Source organism: Ogataea angusta (assembly GCF_019207475.1).
Source record: "Ogataea angusta isolate 61-244 chromosome Unknown 61-244_NODE_9_length_489604_cov_89.567313, whole genome shotgun sequence".
NCBI classification, from domain to species: domain Eukaryota; kingdom Fungi; phylum Ascomycota; class Pichiomycetes; order Pichiales; family Pichiaceae; genus Ogataea; species Ogataea angusta.
In genome coordinates this window covers 179121-197583 of record NW_025065223.1, presented here as the reverse complement: position 1 = coordinate 197583, position 18463 = coordinate 179121, and the positions used below count along the sequence as shown (strand labels likewise).

Sequence of the window (18463 nt, the reverse complement as noted above, 5' to 3'; positions counted from 1 at the left end):
CATCGCGCATGGCTATTATTTTTTCCTGGTAGCGTAACTGTTTCGGCAATTCCAAAACAAACACCCTCGGATCGAGTATTTTGTTTATTCAAGCGTGTGGCATATCTGAGAACAACTTTGCCGTTCTTTCATTTACTAGTATTGGTGGTAGATATACTGGTTAACGAGCAACCATGACTACCAAGACCACAACAAGACCTGCTCTGGCTAGTTTGGACAACAATACTCTGAGCATTCAAAACGTGAGCGGTAGTAAGCATGTCCTCTCGTTTGAAGGGTCCAGAGAAATGTCTCCCAAACTCCAAAGAGCAAGAATGCTCAAGCTCAAACTGCAGCTAGCATACTACAAGGTCACAACCAACCAAATGGACGTGCCTTTGACCAGCCTCAAAGTCCCGGGCAAAGAAGCACAACACGGTTCTCCGATATCTAAGCGCCGTCGTTCCAACGCGCTGGATGATCTTCTGGCCTCCTCGACTCCTGTTTTGAACAGAAGTCGCAAAGTTAGACAAATGAGGAGGAGAGGCGTTAGTTTCCTAGATGATGTTGTTAAAAAAAGAGCTACCAGTGCTAACTTGAAGCGGGCATCTTTGAAGTATAGAAAAGTTTCAAGTCTGAACAGCGTTGCCCAGACATCCCCTTCACGATTTGTTATTGCCTCCAATGGTGTCAACAAGGCCAAACTCCCTCCTGTTCCTCAAAACGCGATCCATCACTCGGATTCCACGCTTTTGGAATCCGACTCCACGTTTATGACCCCTATTAAGCCCCAGCTTAACACCAGCATGACAGAGGCTTCTAAGCTGCTGTCGTCCATCTCTAGACCAAACCAAATAGACTTGTCTCCTACAAGATTAATGTCCACTCCGTCTTCTATAGGAGCAGCTCGGTGCCTGTTGCAGTTGGCGCATCGATAGTTTTTCATTAGCATCGTGATGATTCAGTTCTTCTACTGGCGTCAGAGCCAGTTTTTTATGTATATGAGCATATCATTGTATTACTAGCAAAAGTATACAACTTAATATAATACTTCTAATCTATTTTCTTTTGATGCGCAAACTTTTTATAGAAAGATTCCAGGAAGATCCCCACAAAGACAGTCAATAGGCCAAACCACTGGCTCGCGTTCAATTGGTGGCCAAAAAGAAACACGCTCAGACACATCGAAAACATCTTGCGCGTCACCGTTATTGTAACTAGTAGCAGAGAGCCAAAGTTCTCCAAGGTCAAGAAAATGAAGATCTGACCCAGAGATCCAAGCAACCCAAACAGTAGAATATCCTGCACCACTTCCCACCCATTATTGGCCACGAACTGCTTAAAATATTCTAATTGATGCGTAAATATGGCTGTATATGTGATTGTGAAGATTGAATTGAGCAGATTCAAGCCAGCCATGAGATGAGCTCCTGTGATTTTTTTGGACTGAGATTTCGAAAATAGTTGATCCTGTGTCGAGTTTGTCAGCCCATCTAGCAGTAGCGACACAAAAAGGTACGCGAACCCAAGTAGTATGCGGCCGTCATTGCTGGTAGCTTTGGTTTTGTTACTGACGGAAAATATCACGACGCCAAAAGTCACTAGACCTGCCACCACATACTTGTAGGTGGGGAATTTGGAGTTGTATAGCAGTCGATGGACCAGCATAACAGGTATCAATTTGCACGATTTGGCAAGCAGGTAAAACAGATAGTCCAGGTGGTTCAGCGATTGATAGGCCACCGGCGAAGAAACAGCTTGAGTCAGTGCTATAAGCACAAAGTTGCGTAGCATTTTTGTGTCTTGGAGGAGGAAATGAGCAGGGGTCTCAAATCTCCGAGATTTAACAGACATATACGCTGTTCCCACGAGCATCGCAAAGAACGCCTGCACACTGTTGATGATCAGCGGTGCTTTGAAATAGGCTTGGCCTTCTGCCGAGTAGTTCTTGGAAGAGATTTTTTCCTGAAGGTATGACCAGGAGAGGAACGAGCCATATATCCCGGTAACGCATATTATCAGCATCAGCGCTGATGGAGACTTGACTGCTGGAGTCTGATTTCGGACGGGTTTGTTATTGACCATCATCACCGAGCATAAATTTAACAGAGTATACTTTAGCACAGCCTGGAAAATTTAGATCTGGGTGCTGATAAGGGTGGTGCTTTCCATTATTCCACCAATGGAGTATTCATTGAAGACGTCCAGACTATGGCCTGGAAGGCTATTTGGGGAGAGCCCACGCCCAATGTACTCGAGCGATGCGGGAGTCGCCCGATGCTGACGAACTTGGGGTTTTTGACGCTGCTTTGTCCTAACGCCTCTTGTGTTGGGTTTCTGGTACCTTGATGCTATCCAATCCACGATCGAAAGCTTGATCGTTGTTTATGCTTCCCTCACTGCTACGACATTTTTCATGTTGCAGTATATTCCAAAATATTTTAGTCCTGTATATTTAAAAAGTCCATATTCAAAAGACCGAAAGCGATTTGTCGCGAGGAATGGTAAGTTTGGACAGACCCAGACTAACTTATAGGTGTTGCCACTTATTATCGGTGTGGGGGTCACAATAGCCGCCCTTACCGCCAAGTCGGCCATCTCCGCTTACTCCAAATTCGTCCGTCTTACTCCCCAGCAGATTGCTATCTTGAATAATATCAACATCAAACCCATCAATTCGAAGGATCCATTTTGGATGTACAAAGGAGGGTTCTACGAAAAGATGAATGAGACAGAAGCATTGCTGATCCTCGAAATACAGCCCAACGAAATACTTCATCTCACACATGATATTGTCAAGAAACGGCATCGGAAGATGATGCTTCTCAACCATCCTGACAAAGGCGGCTCGGAATATCTGGCACTGAAAATCAACCGCGCCAAGGAAGTGCTGGAGCAGAGCTACATGTTCACCAACTCCAAAGACTAGAAAAAAGATTATATTATTTTCAAATTTATTCGAATGAAACGTTGTTTGGGTACAACGGCAAAGGGCGAACGGTGCAAAATAGTGCTGAAACACGAAGCATACTGCAAATACCATAGAAACCAACAAGCTGGGCCAAATGGCAAAGCTGGATACGTGTACATATTCACCCTGAAGCATCTAATTGAATTCTCACCCAAGAAACAGACATGGCTACGACAGGCAGATCCCAATTCCGAAAATCAGATCAATTTTGCACAGACGTCGGCCTTTGATCCAAAACGACATATTCTGATCAAGGTGGGTTATACAACGCAACGGGTCAGGCGACGGCTCAGTCAGTGGAGAGAACGGTGCAAACAAGATTTCCAGCTCATAACTCCAGAGACTATTGATAGAGTGGTATCGTCGAACAGAGACAAATTGGCGGATTTGATGGAGAGGCTCAAAAGCTTGTCGCTACGCAGCTACAAAAAGTACGATTACAATGAACAAGCATTCAAAGCGTCAAATGCATTTAGATCTGAACAGCTAGTGCATGCGCAGCTAGGAAGTTTATTTGGCAGTGGGAGATTATACTGTGATGGATGCAAAACGGCCAACTCTGGGGTGCACAAAGAGTGGTTTCTTGTTCCGCGAAAAGACGTGCGAAATATCATGAGGATGATAGATCGACTGGTGGAATAAATTTTGGATCAGTCCTGTTTCTTTTCACTTTTCTCGTTCTCGACGAGGTCAATGTAGTTCAGTCTTTCAAGCAGGTGCGGATGACTGTGGTTGTAAGCCGAAAAGAGCCAGTCGACGTCCAACGAGCTCAGGTTCTCCTTGTGGAGTGTGATCAGTGCCACCTTGAGCTCCTCAGCATATCCTTGTTCCACTGCGTATCTATCAGCCTGGTATTCGTACTTTCTAGAGAGCAAGTTCATGGCGAACTCGAGAATGGTATCCACTGGCTTTAATATATCGCCGAACAACAAAAACCCAACAATAACCGGTTGCTCTTTGTAGAAACCAAAACTCTGGTACAGCGACTTATTGTTGATAAATGCAGCAAACAAAGTAAAGATTCCAAAGATGTGGGCCTGGTTGATGAGCAGCAGCTTGGTCGTGTGAGACAAGAACCAGTGGCCAATCTCATGGCCAAGCACAGCAACAACTTCTTGCACCTCGGATGAAGCAATTAGAGTATCATAGATGACAATTTGCTTGGAGCCCCATGGAAGACCCATGAAGTAGGCATTGGAGTGGGAAGATCTCTTTGAGCCATCAATGACGTACAGTTTGTCCAGCGGAAATTTATTTCTTTCAGCCAGTTGCTCAATCTTGGTCTTCAATTCACCGTCAGCAAGAGGCTCGAGCTTATTGAACAGTGGTTGAATGAACTTAGGATAGATAATGATGAGAAAGATCTGAACGACAAAGAGGAAGACGGAGAGATAATACATGAATTGATCACCAAAGTAGTCAACAATTTTCAGGAAACCAGCTAGAACTGGAGCACCGATGGTGAACAAAACAAGAATTTCTTTGATTGTGTCGGTAAGCCATAGCTTGACAGTCAGTTTGTTGAATCCGTACTTTTCCTCTATGACAAAATTGGAGTAGTAATCGATAGGCAAGTTCAGAACAACACTAATCAGAGACATTTGGCCCATGAAGAACAGGGACTTTGTAATTGTAGAGCCGACAAAGACTGCTGGAAGAATAGACGAAGACGCCAGATACGAGGCCCCCGACCACAATTTTGCCAGCAGGTCACATTGATAGAACGCAATGTTTTGCACAAGAGAATAAAACGACGCAACAAGCGAAAACTTGAGCTTGGCCAGGGAGTATCTGGAAGATTTCAAAAGTGTCTCGCTGTCAATTTTGTCCTTGATTTGTGGAGAAACTTCCTTGGCATTTGCCACTTTTTGAATTTGTCTATACTTCAGGTAAGATTCGAAGGCGAAACTGGCGGTGGAGAAACCCAGAATGATGGCCTTCCAGTCAAAGCCAGGCCGATCAAAAAAGGAACTGGCACTTTGTATAAGAGAATTCATACTTAAAAAACCTAAAATATTTTGTCCCACGCGGTTTTGAAAAACTAGCTAGGAATACTACTTACTACTGACTGTAGTTTAAAATTTTCAGAATCATGTCTTTTTCAGGTGGATCATAGGCCTAAAACAGAAATTGTCTATACAATGACTTGTCAATTGATCTAGTTGGCTTCAGCAGCAATCTTCTCGGCCTTGGCAACGACATCCTCAATGCCACCAACCATATAGAATGCGTTCTCAGGCAAGTGGTCGTACTTACCTTCCAAGACAGCCTTGAAAGAAGCAACAGTGTCCTTCAATCTAACCAGCTTACCCTCAATACCAGTGAAAACCTCGGCAACGGCAAATGGTTGAGACAGGAATCTTTGAATCTTTCTGGCTCTCTCGACAGTCAACTTGTCTTGTTCAGACAATTCGTCCATACCCAGAATAGCAATGATATCTTGGAGAGACTTGTAAGCTTGCAAGGTTTGTTGGACACCAGTGGCAACGTCATAGTGCTCTTGACCAACCACGGAAGCATCGAGCAATCTAGACTTGGAGTCCAATGGGTCGACAGCTGGGTAGATACCCAACTCAGAGATACCTCTGGACAACACAGTGGTAGCATCCAAGTGAGCGAAAGTAGTAGCAGGAGCAGGGTCAGTCAAGTCATCAGCTGGCACGTAGACAGCTTGGACGGAAGTAACGGAACCCTTTCTAGTGGTGGTAATTCTCTCTTGCAGCAAACCCATATCGGTGGCCAGGGTTGGCTGGTAACCGACGGCAGATGGAATACGACCCAACAAAGCAGACACTTCAGAACCAGCTTGAGTGAATCTGAAAATGTTGTCAACGAACAACAACACATCTTGACCTTCCTCATCTCTGAAGTACTCAGCGATGGTCAGACCAGTCAAAGCAACTCTAGCTCTAGCTCCAGGTGGCTCGTTCATTTGACCGAAGACCAGGGCGACCTTGGATTCGCCCTCCAGGTTGATGACACCGGTCTCCTTCATTTCACGGTACAAATCGTTACCTTCTCTGGTTCTCTCACCGACACCGGTGAAGACGGAGAAACCACCGTGGGCCTTGGCAATGTTGTTAATCAGCTCTTGAATGAAGACGGTTTTACCGACACCGGCACCACCGAACAATCCAATCTTACCACCTCTGGCGTATGGGGCAAGCAAGTCGACAACCTTGATACCGGTCTCCAAAACCTCAGCCTCGGTAGATTGCTCCACGAAGGAAGGTGGGTCTGTGTGGATTGGGTTTCTTTGCTTGCATTCAATTGGGCCTCTCTCATCAATTGGCTCACCAACGACGTTGATGATTCTGCCCAAAGTACCTCTTCCGACTGGGACCGAGATTGGAGCACCCGTGTCAACAACGGTTTGACCTCTAACAAGACCTTCGGTACCATCCATGGCAATAGCTCTGACGGCATTCTCACCCAAGTGCTGGGCAACCTCCAAGACCAATTTTTGGTCCTTACCTTGGTCAATGGTCAATGCATTCAAAATAGCAGGCAATTCACCTTGTTCGAACTGGACGTCGACAACGGCACCGATAACAGCTCTAAAATGTGTTAGTTTTGATGTCCACAGTTTTTGGTTACGCAGCCCTTGATGTTTCCGAAAAAATATTTCCAGACGAGCGAGCGAAAAAATGACCTCCTCTGATTTGACGAGAGGTGGAAACCATGAGTTTCGCTCTCTTCGACCATCGTTGAGTCCGATGTGATCTCGCATGCGCCTGTATTCGTACGGAAACGTAGCATTGTAAACCAATTGATATCAACCTAGCAGGAAGAGGTCAGCATGATGACCGATAACAGGGCGTCCTACGCTCCTGCATTCACTAACCACGTGCATGCTATCTGCCAACCTCTTTGGCTTCAATTGATGTCATATGAAATGAACTTACCTGATCTTACCAGAAGCTGGGCCGGCAGTTGCCAAGCTTCTTTGAAGGGCCAAATTAGCTCTGGCAGCCTTCAAAGTAGCTCTCTTGGTGACGGAAAACAATCTAGCAACCATGTTTCTTGATTATCGAATCGATTTGATAACGACAAGTCAGAAAATAATCTCGAATAAACAAGAGCTAAAGAAAAGAAGAAGGAAAATCGACAGCAGATGCTTCGTTGGTACAATTTTCTCGGCAGCTGCCATAAAAAAACCGTGTCACCAAGAATCCGGCAACACAAAATATTATTGGTCGGATTTGGTAGCAGCCAAAATAGCACGTCGAATTGCAAATTCCAGCTTTCAGGCCGCGCTGAAGGGAGCAGGCTTCTTCTATAGAGAACGAATTGTACTATATAGGCTAGGTATTGTACCACACCACTTCCAATTTAGAGACATATTTTATCGGCATTAATTTTTTGGAGTCAGATCTACTTAAAAATTCAAATCTCAACTTCAGCACCCAATTGGTCAGTAAGGTACTTTTCCAGTTCCCCGACCTCGTTTTCCAGGAACACTGCTCCACAGTACTTCAACTGGTCAAGCTCGAAGTCGTCCAGGCGTTGTTCGAGACAATTTAGACACATGTAGACCTTGCCATAGTTTGGGAACTGCTTCCTTCTTCTTTTTATGCGTCGCAAGAGACTAAGATTAGCTTCGTACTCCAGCTTTGCTTCGTCAATTGGGTGAGAAACAGGCGAATCGCTCTTCTTGGCTAATCTCCTCGATTTCCTTACAGGTGCTTCTTCGTCCGATTCGGTCGAGCGCCGTCTTGCCGGTGGCTCGTCGTCGTCGTCATCGTCTAAGATGATAATCACCCCGTCCTCCTCTTTGGAAAAGCTAGACGCTTGGTCCTGCTTAGGGGTATGGTTAGGTGTTGGCAAAAGCGACTCTTGCGATTTGTTGTACTTGTCAATAGCCAGTTGCGCTTCTTTCAGCATGTCCAGTCCAAGCCATTTGAAATTTGGGTACGCCTTGCAGTTCATGCAAATAATTTCTTCGGCCTCCTCCTCGGTGCTCATTGTTCCCTTGCGGCCAACGACTTTGTCCGACTGGCGGGAAGGGCGGTCTTCTTCGCGCAACTTAATGTAGTTCTGGTAATCTATAACTTCCAAGCCGTGGAGGAGAGACTGAATATCTCTGCTGGACATCTTGGCCTTGTAATTGCGCACTGCCGTTAGATAGTCGACAAATGCAGTCTTTATCATGGAGGAGATGCTGGAAGTCTCGAAGTCGGTCCACCAAACATCCGGCATTCCTTGCCTAGCCCGTAAATCATCCAAGATATTGCGCAATAGCTTGAAGTGATTGAACACATTTTCCTTTTTTACCGGCTTGTACTCATCGATGGCCTGTTTCCCGTAGCGTAACCAGTACGGCATAGTAAAGTTGACCGCCTCATTCACATTGAAACCGCAATTGAAACCCGCGTGGTAAACCTTCGGGAATGTGATCACAAACTCGTTGGGCTCTTGATTGACAGAGAAGATGCGAATCTTCCGGCCAAATTTTTGTCTTACCAGTTCTGATATCCGGTCCGGCGATAGCAGCGTCACCAGCTGATGTAGCAAGTCAGGCTGCTTGGAAAAATAGTCCGGACAAAGGTCATGACACACGCTCTCAAATATTTCGCAATCGGCAGCGGGAATCCCGTACCATTTCTTTGTGGCTCCCATATGGCAGTAGTTGGCACTCAGCGTGTAATGGTCTTCTTTGTGCCAGCAGAACGTCGAAAACATGGAGCCGATGTACAGCCAGGGTATGGTCATTCCCGATATCTGATCTCGGTTCTCTTTGATATAGCTGAGGAGCGAGCCCTTTGCGAAAGGCAAGTTTGTCAAATTGAAGGGATGGTCAAGATATCTGTCATATTCTTCTTTGAATGGGTGCGATCTTGTTGGGAATGCGGAAACTTCACCTGGTCCATCGTTATGGATATCGGCACCATATCGGACCTCGAAATCCTCCTCCTCTTCATCTTGCGTGTCGACAAGTCTCCAGAAGACTTTTTCAATCGCATCCACGGAGGGATTCATATCTCCGTTGAACATCTCGTTGCAATATCGTGTCTTGAGGTCGTCGCATTCACGGGCAAACTCGCGAATGGTGTAGATCGACTCAAAGTCCTCTTCAAATCCGTATTCAGCAGAGGAGCCTTTCAAACAGTCGTCACAAAACCAGTCGGTGTCGGGAACCTCTTTCAAAGCCGGCTCCAAACATCTCATGTGGAAATTTCTGTTGCAGTCATCGCAAATGAGAATAGTATCTGGCTCGTCCAGCTTGCCGCATTTCTCGCAAGCGTTGCTTTTCTTCTTCCTAAACATGTCCTTCATCTGACAGCTGACGCTTGTTCTGGCAGGTCTCTCTTGTCCCTTATTCTTCAAAAAATGGACATACTCCACAAAATCCCGGTACAGGCTTTCATCCTCAAATTTCCCCTTATAAGAGTAAGCTTCATTTTCGACGTACAAGTCGTATAAATGAACTTCTTTTTTGGCTCCTGTAGAACCATGGTGCTCTCCTAGAGGCCTCTTCAGGTCTGCGAAACCAGTTTCAAGCTGTTCTTTTCCCTTCATCCTCAAATAATTATTAAATCCGTTAAGCCAGAAGAGCCTTGACCGATTCGTCAGACTCAACTCGCTCAGAGTCTGTAACCGGGTATGGAACTTGAAAGTGTCGGGATTCAGGGCAAAAGGCGGACGCCAGCCTCTGGGAGGTTTGATCTTCAGGATTCCATATTGTTCACCGATACCGATAATTTCTTTGGAACTCAGGTACCTAATCGGATCTGAAAACTCCTCCTCCGATGGGTATAACGTGGGGGCTTCCTGTGTGTGCAACATCAGCAAACTGGTCAGAAAACGGCTGAATCGAAATCGGCAAGGAAAAGGAAGCGTATGCTTTGCTCACACCATTTTTAGTCTCAGTCCCACCTCTACACCAAATTGTGCTCTGTACATCATTTAGCCAAATTGAAACGGCTGTTAGCGAAAAAGAACACCTTAATGTGTGGAGCGGTGTAGGGATGCAAAATAATTAGCTGGCTTTTAGAAAAATCAAGCTAGGATTTGCACCCAGCTATGCAGGATTTTGACGACGAAAAGTTCCAAAAGAAGAAAAATAGGAGTCGCAACTGGCAGGAGTATGCTGTGAATCTGTGGCAGCGGTTTCGACTGAGCATGTATCGCCGAGATCGCTCAACGATCACTAGACTTACAGCTCTTTTGATCATCGTCACTTTGTTCTGCTACTGGACTTCAGCTGGGGAAGAGACCGAGGGGTCGCCCACACCGACACACAGAAAAGAGCGCAACTATTTCGACGTCTCCAAAAAAAGCTACCACGATTATCTCAATAGCAAGCTGGCCAACAATCATGAGAATATAGGATTTGGCCTGGCCACTAACAAAAAGACTCACAAGAAACCAGGAGTGCCGCCTAACCCATTGGTTCCAGGAGTATATGGCACGGAGGATGACCAGGTTCCTAGACGTAAAACGATGACCCAGAATGGCTCAAAAAAGTCGCTGCTACAGAAATTTGGGTTGTCAAATCCAAAACGTAAAATATACGTGATTCTCGGACACTCGCCAGAGGTTGGCATCAAGCATCAAAAATCCAAAGAATACTGGCTCATGGAGAAGTTGTCCTTGTTGAACAAGAAACACTACTGCGAGAAACACGGCTACGAACTGATAGTTGTCAACGCTCTAGACGACGACGTCGGACTTTACCAAAAACGGTACCAACACGAATTCAGAGAAGGCTGGGAAAAGTTTGATTTGCTCCGGAAGCTAATGAAACAGACACCCCAGGACGAGTCGTCGCCCATGGAACAATGGTATTGGTATCTGGATATCCACACCATCATTATGGAACCACAACTATCGCTCGAGGACGTGATATTCAAAAATTTGGACTATCTATATCGGGACCTGAAATATTTCAACCCTAACAATCTGATCATTGACGAGGATTTGAACCACTTCACCATTGGTTCCTCGTTGAAAGAGACCAACGACATTAACAGCGTGGACCTCATATTAACGCAAGATTGCAACGGCATCAACTTGAATTCATTCCTTATCAAGAAGAGCGACTGGTCCAACTTGCTTTTGGACGTTATTTGGGATCCTGTGTTCTACAAACAAATGCATGTCAAGTGGGTGAAACACGGCACAGAGAAAAAGTACGGATTCAGACTGAGCACGGACGAATACGACTCCAATTCATACAACAACGATGTGGAGGAAAGAAATTGTCTGGAGTATCTTTTCAACACGCAATCTTGGATCAGATCGAAAATAGGATTCATGCCTACAAAGGCCTTCAACTCTCTTTCTGACGACTTTTGCATAGCAGATCCAGACGACCTTGACGAAGATCTCGAGGCTCTGCTTTCCTCGGAACCTGAGGAGATTGCCAAAGCGGAAGCTGCGAGATCGCAACTTTTAAGAAACCAGCATTTCCATTACAGGCCTGAGGATCGGGACTTCTTGGTGAATTACATGAACTGCGAAAAACATCATACTTGCTGGGACCGATTCCAGGAATACACTGACATTTATGAGGACCTACATAAGAATTGGTTTCTCAAGTTGTTCCATTTGTAGTTATAGAACTCTTAATAAAACGAGCTCCGGTGTTGGGTGTATCAGATCGAGGGAAAAAACGCGACATATTTTTATTCTTAGGCACGTTCACCATGGCAATTCTCTCCTCTAACCTGGTTAATTCAATCAGGGTTGCATTCTATGCGTTTGTGTCATATCTTCTGCTTACAGATCCCAAGTCGGTTCTTGAGTACGAAGGGTTGATTATCCTAGCTTCGTCTATGAACATGCCCCTGTTGTTAACTACTGAAGGATCGTCGATCTACGGGGCCCTGGCGTTGCTCTTGTTCATGACTGCACTTAGCGACCTGGTGCCTCTGTTGGATGGAAATCATGGCTATTTTGAGGCAACTATCCCAACGAGGCTTCTTGTCCACTTCGCTCTGGTATTCTACTCATACATGGGAGGGAACCCGATTATCTCCAATTCGTTGATCTTTGGCTACTGCTTCATGGAGATCTGGTTTTCTGTCTTGATCTTCAGCTCGCTGAGGGAGGAAAAAGTGGAAAGATTGAAAAAAGAGCAGAAGAAGGCTTTGGATTTGAAGGAGAAGTACGAAAGAGGCGAGCTCAATGAGGAAGAGGAAGAGAAACTCACTAGGGACCTGCAGGAGATCGAAATGAAGAAGATTATGAAGGAGTTTGAAGATGAATAGACTACTTTTTACCCAATTGAGAGGCAATGTTGGTAGCCTCCTCAACGGCACGACTCACACCGCTTCTGACTCCCTTATCTTCCATCACCAACAGACCGCCAATGGTACAACCACCAGGCGTACAGGCAGCGAGTTTCAGGGCCCCTGGATGCTCGCCAGTTTCTTTGACCATCTTTGCAGTGCCTTCCATCACCTTTGCAGCACATTCTTTGGCAATAGCAGCCGGAATACCCATTCTAATTCCTCCTTCCGTCAGGGCTTCCATATAAAGCAACGAAAACGCCACACCAGATCCAACTAGTGCGGTGGCGGCGTCTTGGTTTCTTTCTGGAAGCTTGATGGCTGTTCCAACTCCGCCGACAATCTTCATCACGAAATCCTCGTGAGGAAGACACTCGTCGGAGAACGACACCACGGCCACACCACAACCAAACTTGGCAGGAGTGTTAGTCATGACACGGGCAATTTTGCCTGCTTTAGGTGACCAGATTCTCAATTGATCGATTGACCAGCCAGCGAGCAAGGAAATCACAATCTGGTCTCCAGGCAGATGGGATTTGACTTGGTCGTACACCTGTTCGCAGAGAAAAGGCTTGCATCCCAGCACAAGAATCTCGGCTTCCCCGACGGCCTTGGCGTTGTTTGCGGCACCAAAAGAAACTTCAATTTTATCACCATAAGTTTCTTTCAGCTTGAGGGCAGACTTCTCAGAGTTTGTGCAACATATGATTTTGGCTGGGTAAGGCTCAAACCTGGTATGAAGCATGGCAGCCAGCACAGCTGTCCCCATAGTTCCGCAACCGAGGATAGTGAGAGTATAATTTTCCAAAGGCATGTTTATATTAATGAGCAGATCTAACAGGAATGAAAATTGGTGTTCGTTCAAAAATCACATGGTGCGAGGGTGGACCCCGTATTTATGATAAAGTTAGAATGTGATGGGATAAATATAATAATATTTAAAGGCAACTTGAGGAATCTAGATTTTTCCTGCTGAGAAACAGGGTTGATATTAGCGCTTTACGATAACTCGGCTCAATACACACCAGACATATTCAGAATTTCGTGACCCGTACAAATAAAGTGTTCTTTTATCATATAATTTACTACTATCTTTAAGAATGACAGGTTTATACCTCAGATCCACTTTCAGCTCTCTAAGGGAGTACTTGACGCCAATCAGCCACAAGTCTACGTTTACAGATACGGGAGAGATTACTCCTGAGGAGTTTGTTGCCGCAGGCGACTATCTTGTTTACAAGTTCCCCACATGGCAATGGTCGCCTGCTCCATCGTCCAAGAAGCGCGACTTTCTCCCAGACAACAAACAGTTTTTGGTGACGCGGCATGTTCCCTCTTATGTCAGGGCAGCAGACTACGAGCATACGGAGAGAGAGACGGAAATGATGGATGAAGAAGACGGATGGACTAGTACCAATGTGGAGAGTGTGGCTCCACAACGGTGCGACACAGAGGCCGAGCGGCGACATTCAATCAAGTACATTGAGATGACCGAGAGCGGTGCGTCCTCACCAGAGGAAAGGGTTGCACAGCATGAAGGTTCTGGAAAGCACGAAATAAACGACATTGACGAACTTATCGACGAGACAGCAGAGGAAAGCGACTTTGCTAACGATGCAGGGCAGGGCGGCATCGTCAACAATCCAAAGAAACGCAACTACGATCTGTACATCACCTACTCGACGTCGTACCGGGTCCCTAAAATGTATTTGGTTGGCTTCAACTCGAATGGTGTGCCATTATCGCCAAACGAGATGTTTGAAGACATTGCCAGCGACTACAGACAGAAGACTGTGACGATCGAGAAAGCGCCGTTCTTATCCAACACCACTTCCGTGTCAATTCATCCTTGTCGTCACGCTAACGTGATGAGGGTTTTGATGAAGCGTGCTGCACATGCTGCGCAGGCGAAAAAAATACGGGACAAGGATCTCGTGACGGGGGTGGCCAAGCTTGGTCTTGCAGATGGCAAAAACGCCGACGAAGAAGATGACTGGGAAAACGTCGATCAAGGAGAGGAAGGCATCATTCGCGTGGATCAGTACTTGGTGATTTTCCTGAAGTTCATTGCTAGTGTAACACCTGGAATCGAGTACGATTATACCATGGATGCATTTTGAAGTAAGGGGTACATACTATATATAATTCAACACGGCTCAACGGTAATAGTTCAGACAGTCTCATCGATCTGTCTCCATATCTTGATGCTCTTGTCGACGTTCCCGCTAATCAACCGCAGACCACTCTGGTCGAATTTAGAGCACAAAATACCTGTTTCTCCAGCCAGCGATCCTGGCACGGCGACGTTCTGCCCCTGTTGGAAAATCTCGCCCGACTCCCAATCCCAAAAGGCAAACTTGCCGTCATCGCAACCTCCAAACATGACACCATCAGAGTTGGAGGCCAGTGTGTTGATGATGGTGTTTCCATGCTCTATTCTGTTGGTGTTGAAAAACTCGAAATTTTGCAAATAAGTACAGTCTGGTAGCTGGAACTTTTTGATTCCATCGGACGAAGCAGACACAAGCTGCTGGTCGTTAGAACCAAGAGCAAACGAGCGCACAGATTTGGAGTGATATGTCAACGTTTTGTCGCATTTTCCAGCAATCAGATCCCATGTTTTGACGGTAGAGTCCATGGAGGAGCTGATAACCTGAGGGTTCGTGGCGCGCGCCTTTACCATGTTAACGCTTGATTTGTGGCCTGTGAATGTGTAAACGGCCACTTTTGTGCGAATATCCCAGACCCGAACACTAGAGTCACGGCCAGCCGTCACTATTAGGTCCAGTGTTGGGTGCAGGTCAATAGTATAGACAGAACTAAGATGTCCATGATAGTCTCTAATCACAGCGTTCTTTTCCAGATCCCAGCATTTCACCGTTTTGTCCTCTGAGCAACTGAACATGTACGGATGTCTGTCTGAAACCACCAGTCCTCGGACTGCCATGATATGTCCTGTCAAAGTGAGATCCAACCTGGAAGCTGCCAGGTTCCATATTTTGATTGTGCTGTCAGCAGATCCAGTGACGAAGTATTTATTGAAAGGATCGAACGTGACAGAGGTGACCTGGCCCGTATGGCCAAGCAGGACCTTGTGCAATTTCCAATTGCTGTGATGGTATTTTTGGCGCGGTTTGTTGTCGAGAAGCGGGACCAAAGCGGGGTTGGTGAGTTCCTCCTTGGTGAGGATGTTATTTGCAAGGACGAGAGCCGAGTCTGAGCCCGAGTTGATGGGCTGGTTTCGAAGCTTATCCAGGATGGACCGCTTCCCAAGCTTGGCCTCTATATGTTTTGGCAACGGAAAGGGCCCCAGCTCATTTCGCTGTATCGCCCTTGCGTAAGCCGCGTCCAGGGGAATATCGATCGAGTCAGAAAACAACTGGTCTCGCAGACGTTGTATCTCGCGATAAGATGAGGTCATAAATGGAAAAAATTAAAAATATTTTTTTCCAAATATAATTACTAATGGATAGCGAAGAGCCAGAGTACGTCAACCTCCAGGAGGTTGAAGAGGTTGTTGAGGACACCGGCGCAGAACAGTACCACAGTGAGGACGAGATGGACGAAGACGATGAGCCATTAGAGGTCGACTTGAGCAATAATTCTCAGGGATACTTTGATAGCCACCAAGATTCCATCTTTGTGGTGGCACCGCATCCTTCTGTGCCGCTGATCATGACAGGAGGGGGCGACAACGTTGCATACTTGTGGACCTCGCACACCAGTCCGACGAAACAAGTCGCCAAACTCGAAGGATACACAGAATCTGTGGTTGCTGGAGGATTCACTGCTGACGGCTCGTACCTTGTTACTGGAGACATGACTGGCAAAGTGCTGGTCCATAAGGCGTCCAAGAAGTTCCAGGTCTGGAATTTGTACGGCACGTTGGAGGACGTCGAAGAGATCACGTGGATAAGAGTGCATCCGAAACAGAACGTTTTCGCATTTGGAGCAAGCGACGGCTCTGTGTGGGTCTACCAAATCGAGCCTACTTTGGAGGTGATATTCACAGGTTTTTCGCACTCAATGGAGTGCACCAATGGCATGTTCATCAACGTCGACAACCTGGACGAGCTGAATCTGGTGACCATCTCGGAGGACGGCTCTATCATCGGATGGAACTGTTTCACCCAGACACAGATCTACAAAATCGATGGCGACTCGGGACTCAAGGGAGTGGTAACTCCGTGGGTTTCGATGGAGGCCGATCCGAACGGAAAGGCACTGGTTGTTGGCTCCAGAGACTCGGAAGTGGTGGTAATCAACAGCGAAACCGGTGCGATCCAGAACTCGTTCAAGGTTCTGGAGCTGCAGGAGGGCCAGGACGTTTTTGAGGTTTCGATCGAGAGCATCAGCTGGTGCAGAGACCCCAACCTGTCGCTCGCTGCTCTGGGCCTTGTTTCTGGAGACGTTTTCATATTTGACACCAAGACGTGGAAGGTGAGACGGACTCTCAAATGCTCAGACGCGGTGACTAAACTGCAATTTCTCGACAACTCGCCGCTGCTCCTGGGAGCGTCTATGGATGGAAAGGTGTACAAATGGGACTCGAGAACAGGCGAGCAGTTATACACCTACGTGGGCCACCACATGGGCGTTCTGGACTTCGCGCTTGATAACTCTAAGATCAGACTGGTTACGGCAGGAGACGAGGGTGTCTCCTTGGTGTTCGCCCTATAAATTAATATTCATTATTTCTGCAATACTTCCCTAACTTTTCTCTCCACAAGCTCTTCCAATATTCTTCCAAAGGCGCTGTCCTTGTTCTGCAAAGAGACCTGGATCTGACGCTCGATCAGCTTTCCAGCCACATCGACCTCGACGTTGACTTTGTCGCCTATCTTCTTCAGTGGCATAATCACCTTTGCCTGTGTGTAAGACACCATCATGATTTTAAATCTGGCTTTCTCGTAGTTCACGTCAATCACAGTCAGACTGGTTCCGTCGACGCAAATAAAGCCCTTCGGAACAATGTAGTTGATAAACTCCCTGTCGCGCAACTCAAACTCAAACTGGATGCTGTCTCCATCCGGCTCTCTGCCAACAATGCTGGCAACGGTATCGACATGGCCTTGCACCATATGGCCTCCGTATCTCATGTCGCCAGAAACTGCTCTCTCCAAATTGACCTTATCGCCAACACCCAACTCTCCAATGGTTGTCTTGCGCAAAGTCTCTTGCGAAACACCAACCTTGAACTCTGAATCAGTGAACTCCGTGACCGTCAAACAAGTGCCATTGACGGCAATCGAGTCCCCCAAATGACAGTCGCCAAGAACTGACGAGGCGTCAGAAATGACGATACCAAGGTCGTCGTTATCGCCGACCTTCTTCACCTCCTTGATAGTCCCAATAGCCTCAACAATACCGGTGAACATGACTAATTTTGATTATGTAATTTCAGATCATTAAATATTGGTCAAATCGGCAACTTTTCTGCTTAGCTAAACATCACATGAATGTAAAAGAGTCATCGGCCAGAAACGTTGTTGGTCATATCAGTTGGTGACGACCATTTTGTTGACCCCTGAGTGGTTTTAACGAGACTGACGTCACCAGATCGCCTTTCTTCCTATCAATGCTTAAAGACAGATTTCTACAGCCAGCACTTGTGCCGATATTACCTTTAATTTCGCTTAAAAGCGCAGGGTATGTGTTGCTCGATAGGTTAATTCCCAAACTTGGTGCCAATATCCCTGCGAGGCCTAATTCAAAGCTCTCCGAGAGCCATCGCCTCGGGCCCTCATACGGGTGCTGTTTCGATCCATGTACACGCTCCAGCCACCCGCACCCTCACACCTGCAACCGTTATATTATCTGTGGACTAAACGCCGGCATTACATAAGCGTGAATAAAAAACCGGCCTAGTTTCAGTAGGGAACTGAAAAATTTTGTCTTCTTTGTTTCACGCTTTGTCCCGTTAAGACGCAATGTGGCCATTGTTTCTTAGCGGAACAGTTTGGGATTTATCACCACACTCACCTACGGCCAACTGGCCTGTCCTGTGGCGTACTGTGGTAAACGAATCCCATATATTGACCCGCAATTGCAGAGGCTGGATCTCGATGCTCACGAGCCCTGGCCTTTGAATATTGCACACATCTTACACCAGAAAAAACATTAGTGCAATTTTGGGCTGATAACTTGCCTCGCATAAAAGGTAAAATAAATTAGTAAAATATTGCAGTGGTGTAGGGGTTTTATCTGCAAGTGCCAGCTGGCCAGTCACTAAATCTGGGCCCTAGGGACAGCTAAAGAATGTCGGACAAAACTGAAACTT

The 18463-nt window shown here is 46.4% G+C and overlaps 15 protein-coding genes across 15 annotated transcripts; 7 read left to right on the top strand and 8 right to left on the bottom strand.

Moving 5' to 3' along the window:
* Window positions 1-173: 173 nt before the first annotated feature.
* On the top strand, window positions 174-917 carry KL928_004280 (uncharacterized protein; the record flags this gene model as incomplete). Its single annotated transcript, XM_043204961.1, has 1 exon — window positions 174-917. The coding sequence occupies one exon, from the start codon at window positions 174-176 to the stop codon at window positions 915-917; it is 744 nt and encodes a 247-aa protein (XP_043058347.1).
* A 115-nt stretch (window positions 918-1032) lies between these two features.
* KL928_004279 (uncharacterized protein) lies at window positions 1033-2067 on the bottom strand (the record flags this gene model as incomplete). The annotated part of the gene is made up of 1 exon (XM_043204959.1): window positions 1033-2067. The coding sequence occupies one exon, from the start codon at window positions 2065-2067 to the stop codon at window positions 1033-1035; it is 1035 nt and encodes a 344-aa protein (XP_043058346.1).
* Window positions 2068-2190: 123 nt separating this feature from the next.
* On the top strand, window positions 2191-2908 carry KL928_004278 (uncharacterized protein; the record flags this gene model as incomplete). Its single annotated transcript, XM_043204958.1, has 2 exons — window positions 2191-2248; window positions 2553-2908. The coding sequence occupies 2 exons, from the start codon at window positions 2191-2193 to the stop codon at window positions 2906-2908; spliced, it is 414 nt and encodes a 137-aa protein (XP_043058345.1).
* A 33-nt stretch (window positions 2909-2941) lies between these two features.
* KL928_004277 (uncharacterized protein) lies at window positions 2942-3592 on the top strand (the record flags this gene model as incomplete). Its single annotated transcript, XM_043204957.1, has 1 exon — window positions 2942-3592. One exon carries the CDS (start codon window positions 2942-2944, stop codon window positions 3590-3592), a length of 651 nt encoding a protein of 216 aa, XP_043058344.1.
* An 8-nt stretch (window positions 3593-3600) lies between these two features.
* KL928_004276 (uncharacterized protein) lies at window positions 3601-4947 on the bottom strand (the record flags this gene model as incomplete). Its single annotated transcript, XM_043204956.1, has 1 exon — window positions 3601-4947. The coding sequence occupies one exon, from the start codon at window positions 4945-4947 to the stop codon at window positions 3601-3603; it is 1347 nt and encodes a 448-aa protein (XP_043058343.1).
* A 161-nt stretch (window positions 4948-5108) lies between these two features.
* On the bottom strand, window positions 5109-6968 carry KL928_004275 (uncharacterized protein; the record flags this gene model as incomplete). Its single annotated transcript, XM_043204955.1, has 2 exons — window positions 5109-6505; window positions 6866-6968. The coding sequence occupies 2 exons, from the start codon at window positions 6966-6968 to the stop codon at window positions 5109-5111; spliced, it is 1500 nt and encodes a 499-aa protein (XP_043058342.1).
* A 368-nt stretch (window positions 6969-7336) lies between these two features.
* KL928_004274 (uncharacterized protein) lies at window positions 7337-9736 on the bottom strand (the record flags this gene model as incomplete). Its single annotated transcript, XM_043204954.1, has 1 exon — window positions 7337-9736. One exon carries the CDS (start codon window positions 9734-9736, stop codon window positions 7337-7339), a length of 2400 nt encoding a protein of 799 aa, XP_043058341.1.
* A 237-nt stretch (window positions 9737-9973) lies between these two features.
* KL928_004273 (uncharacterized protein) lies at window positions 9974-11506 on the top strand (the record flags this gene model as incomplete). Its single annotated transcript, XM_043204953.1, has 1 exon — window positions 9974-11506. The coding sequence occupies one exon, from the start codon at window positions 9974-9976 to the stop codon at window positions 11504-11506; it is 1533 nt and encodes a 510-aa protein (XP_043058340.1).
* Window positions 11507-11598: 92 nt separating this feature from the next.
* Window positions 11599-12162, top strand: KL928_004272 (uncharacterized protein; the record flags this gene model as incomplete). Its single annotated transcript, XM_043204952.1, has 1 exon — window positions 11599-12162. One exon carries the CDS (start codon window positions 11599-11601, stop codon window positions 12160-12162), a length of 564 nt encoding a protein of 187 aa, XP_043058339.1.
* Window position 12163: 1 nt separating this feature from the next.
* KL928_004271 (uncharacterized protein) lies at window positions 12164-12997 on the bottom strand (the record flags this gene model as incomplete). The annotated part of the gene is made up of 1 exon (XM_043204951.1): window positions 12164-12997. The coding sequence occupies one exon, from the start codon at window positions 12995-12997 to the stop codon at window positions 12164-12166; it is 834 nt and encodes a 277-aa protein (XP_043058338.1).
* A 286-nt stretch (window positions 12998-13283) lies between these two features.
* On the top strand, window positions 13284-14303 carry KL928_004270 (uncharacterized protein; the record flags this gene model as incomplete). The annotated part of the gene is made up of 1 exon (XM_043204950.1): window positions 13284-14303. The coding sequence occupies one exon, from the start codon at window positions 13284-13286 to the stop codon at window positions 14301-14303; it is 1020 nt and encodes a 339-aa protein (XP_043058337.1).
* Window positions 14304-14353: 50 nt separating this feature from the next.
* KL928_004269 (uncharacterized protein) lies at window positions 14354-15604 on the bottom strand (the record flags this gene model as incomplete). Its single annotated transcript, XM_043204948.1, has 1 exon — window positions 14354-15604. The coding sequence occupies one exon, from the start codon at window positions 15602-15604 to the stop codon at window positions 14354-14356; it is 1251 nt and encodes a 416-aa protein (XP_043058336.1).
* Window positions 15605-15648: 44 nt separating this feature from the next.
* KL928_004268 (uncharacterized protein) lies at window positions 15649-16863 on the top strand (the record flags this gene model as incomplete). The annotated part of the gene is made up of 1 exon (XM_043204947.1): window positions 15649-16863. The coding sequence occupies one exon, from the start codon at window positions 15649-15651 to the stop codon at window positions 16861-16863; it is 1215 nt and encodes a 404-aa protein (XP_043058335.1).
* Window positions 16864-16874: 11 nt separating this feature from the next.
* KL928_004267 (uncharacterized protein) lies at window positions 16875-17561 on the bottom strand (the record flags this gene model as incomplete). The annotated part of the gene is made up of 1 exon (XM_043204946.1): window positions 16875-17561. The coding sequence occupies one exon, from the start codon at window positions 17559-17561 to the stop codon at window positions 16875-16877; it is 687 nt and encodes a 228-aa protein (XP_043058334.1).
* A 115-nt stretch (window positions 17562-17676) lies between these two features.
* Window positions 17677-18338, bottom strand: KL928_004266 (uncharacterized protein; the record flags this gene model as incomplete). Its single annotated transcript, XM_043204945.1, has 2 exons — window positions 17677-17888; window positions 18170-18338. 2 exons carry the CDS (start codon window positions 18336-18338, stop codon window positions 17677-17679), a joined length of 381 nt encoding a protein of 126 aa, XP_043058333.1.
* Between the last annotated feature and the right edge of the window lie 125 nt (window positions 18339-18463).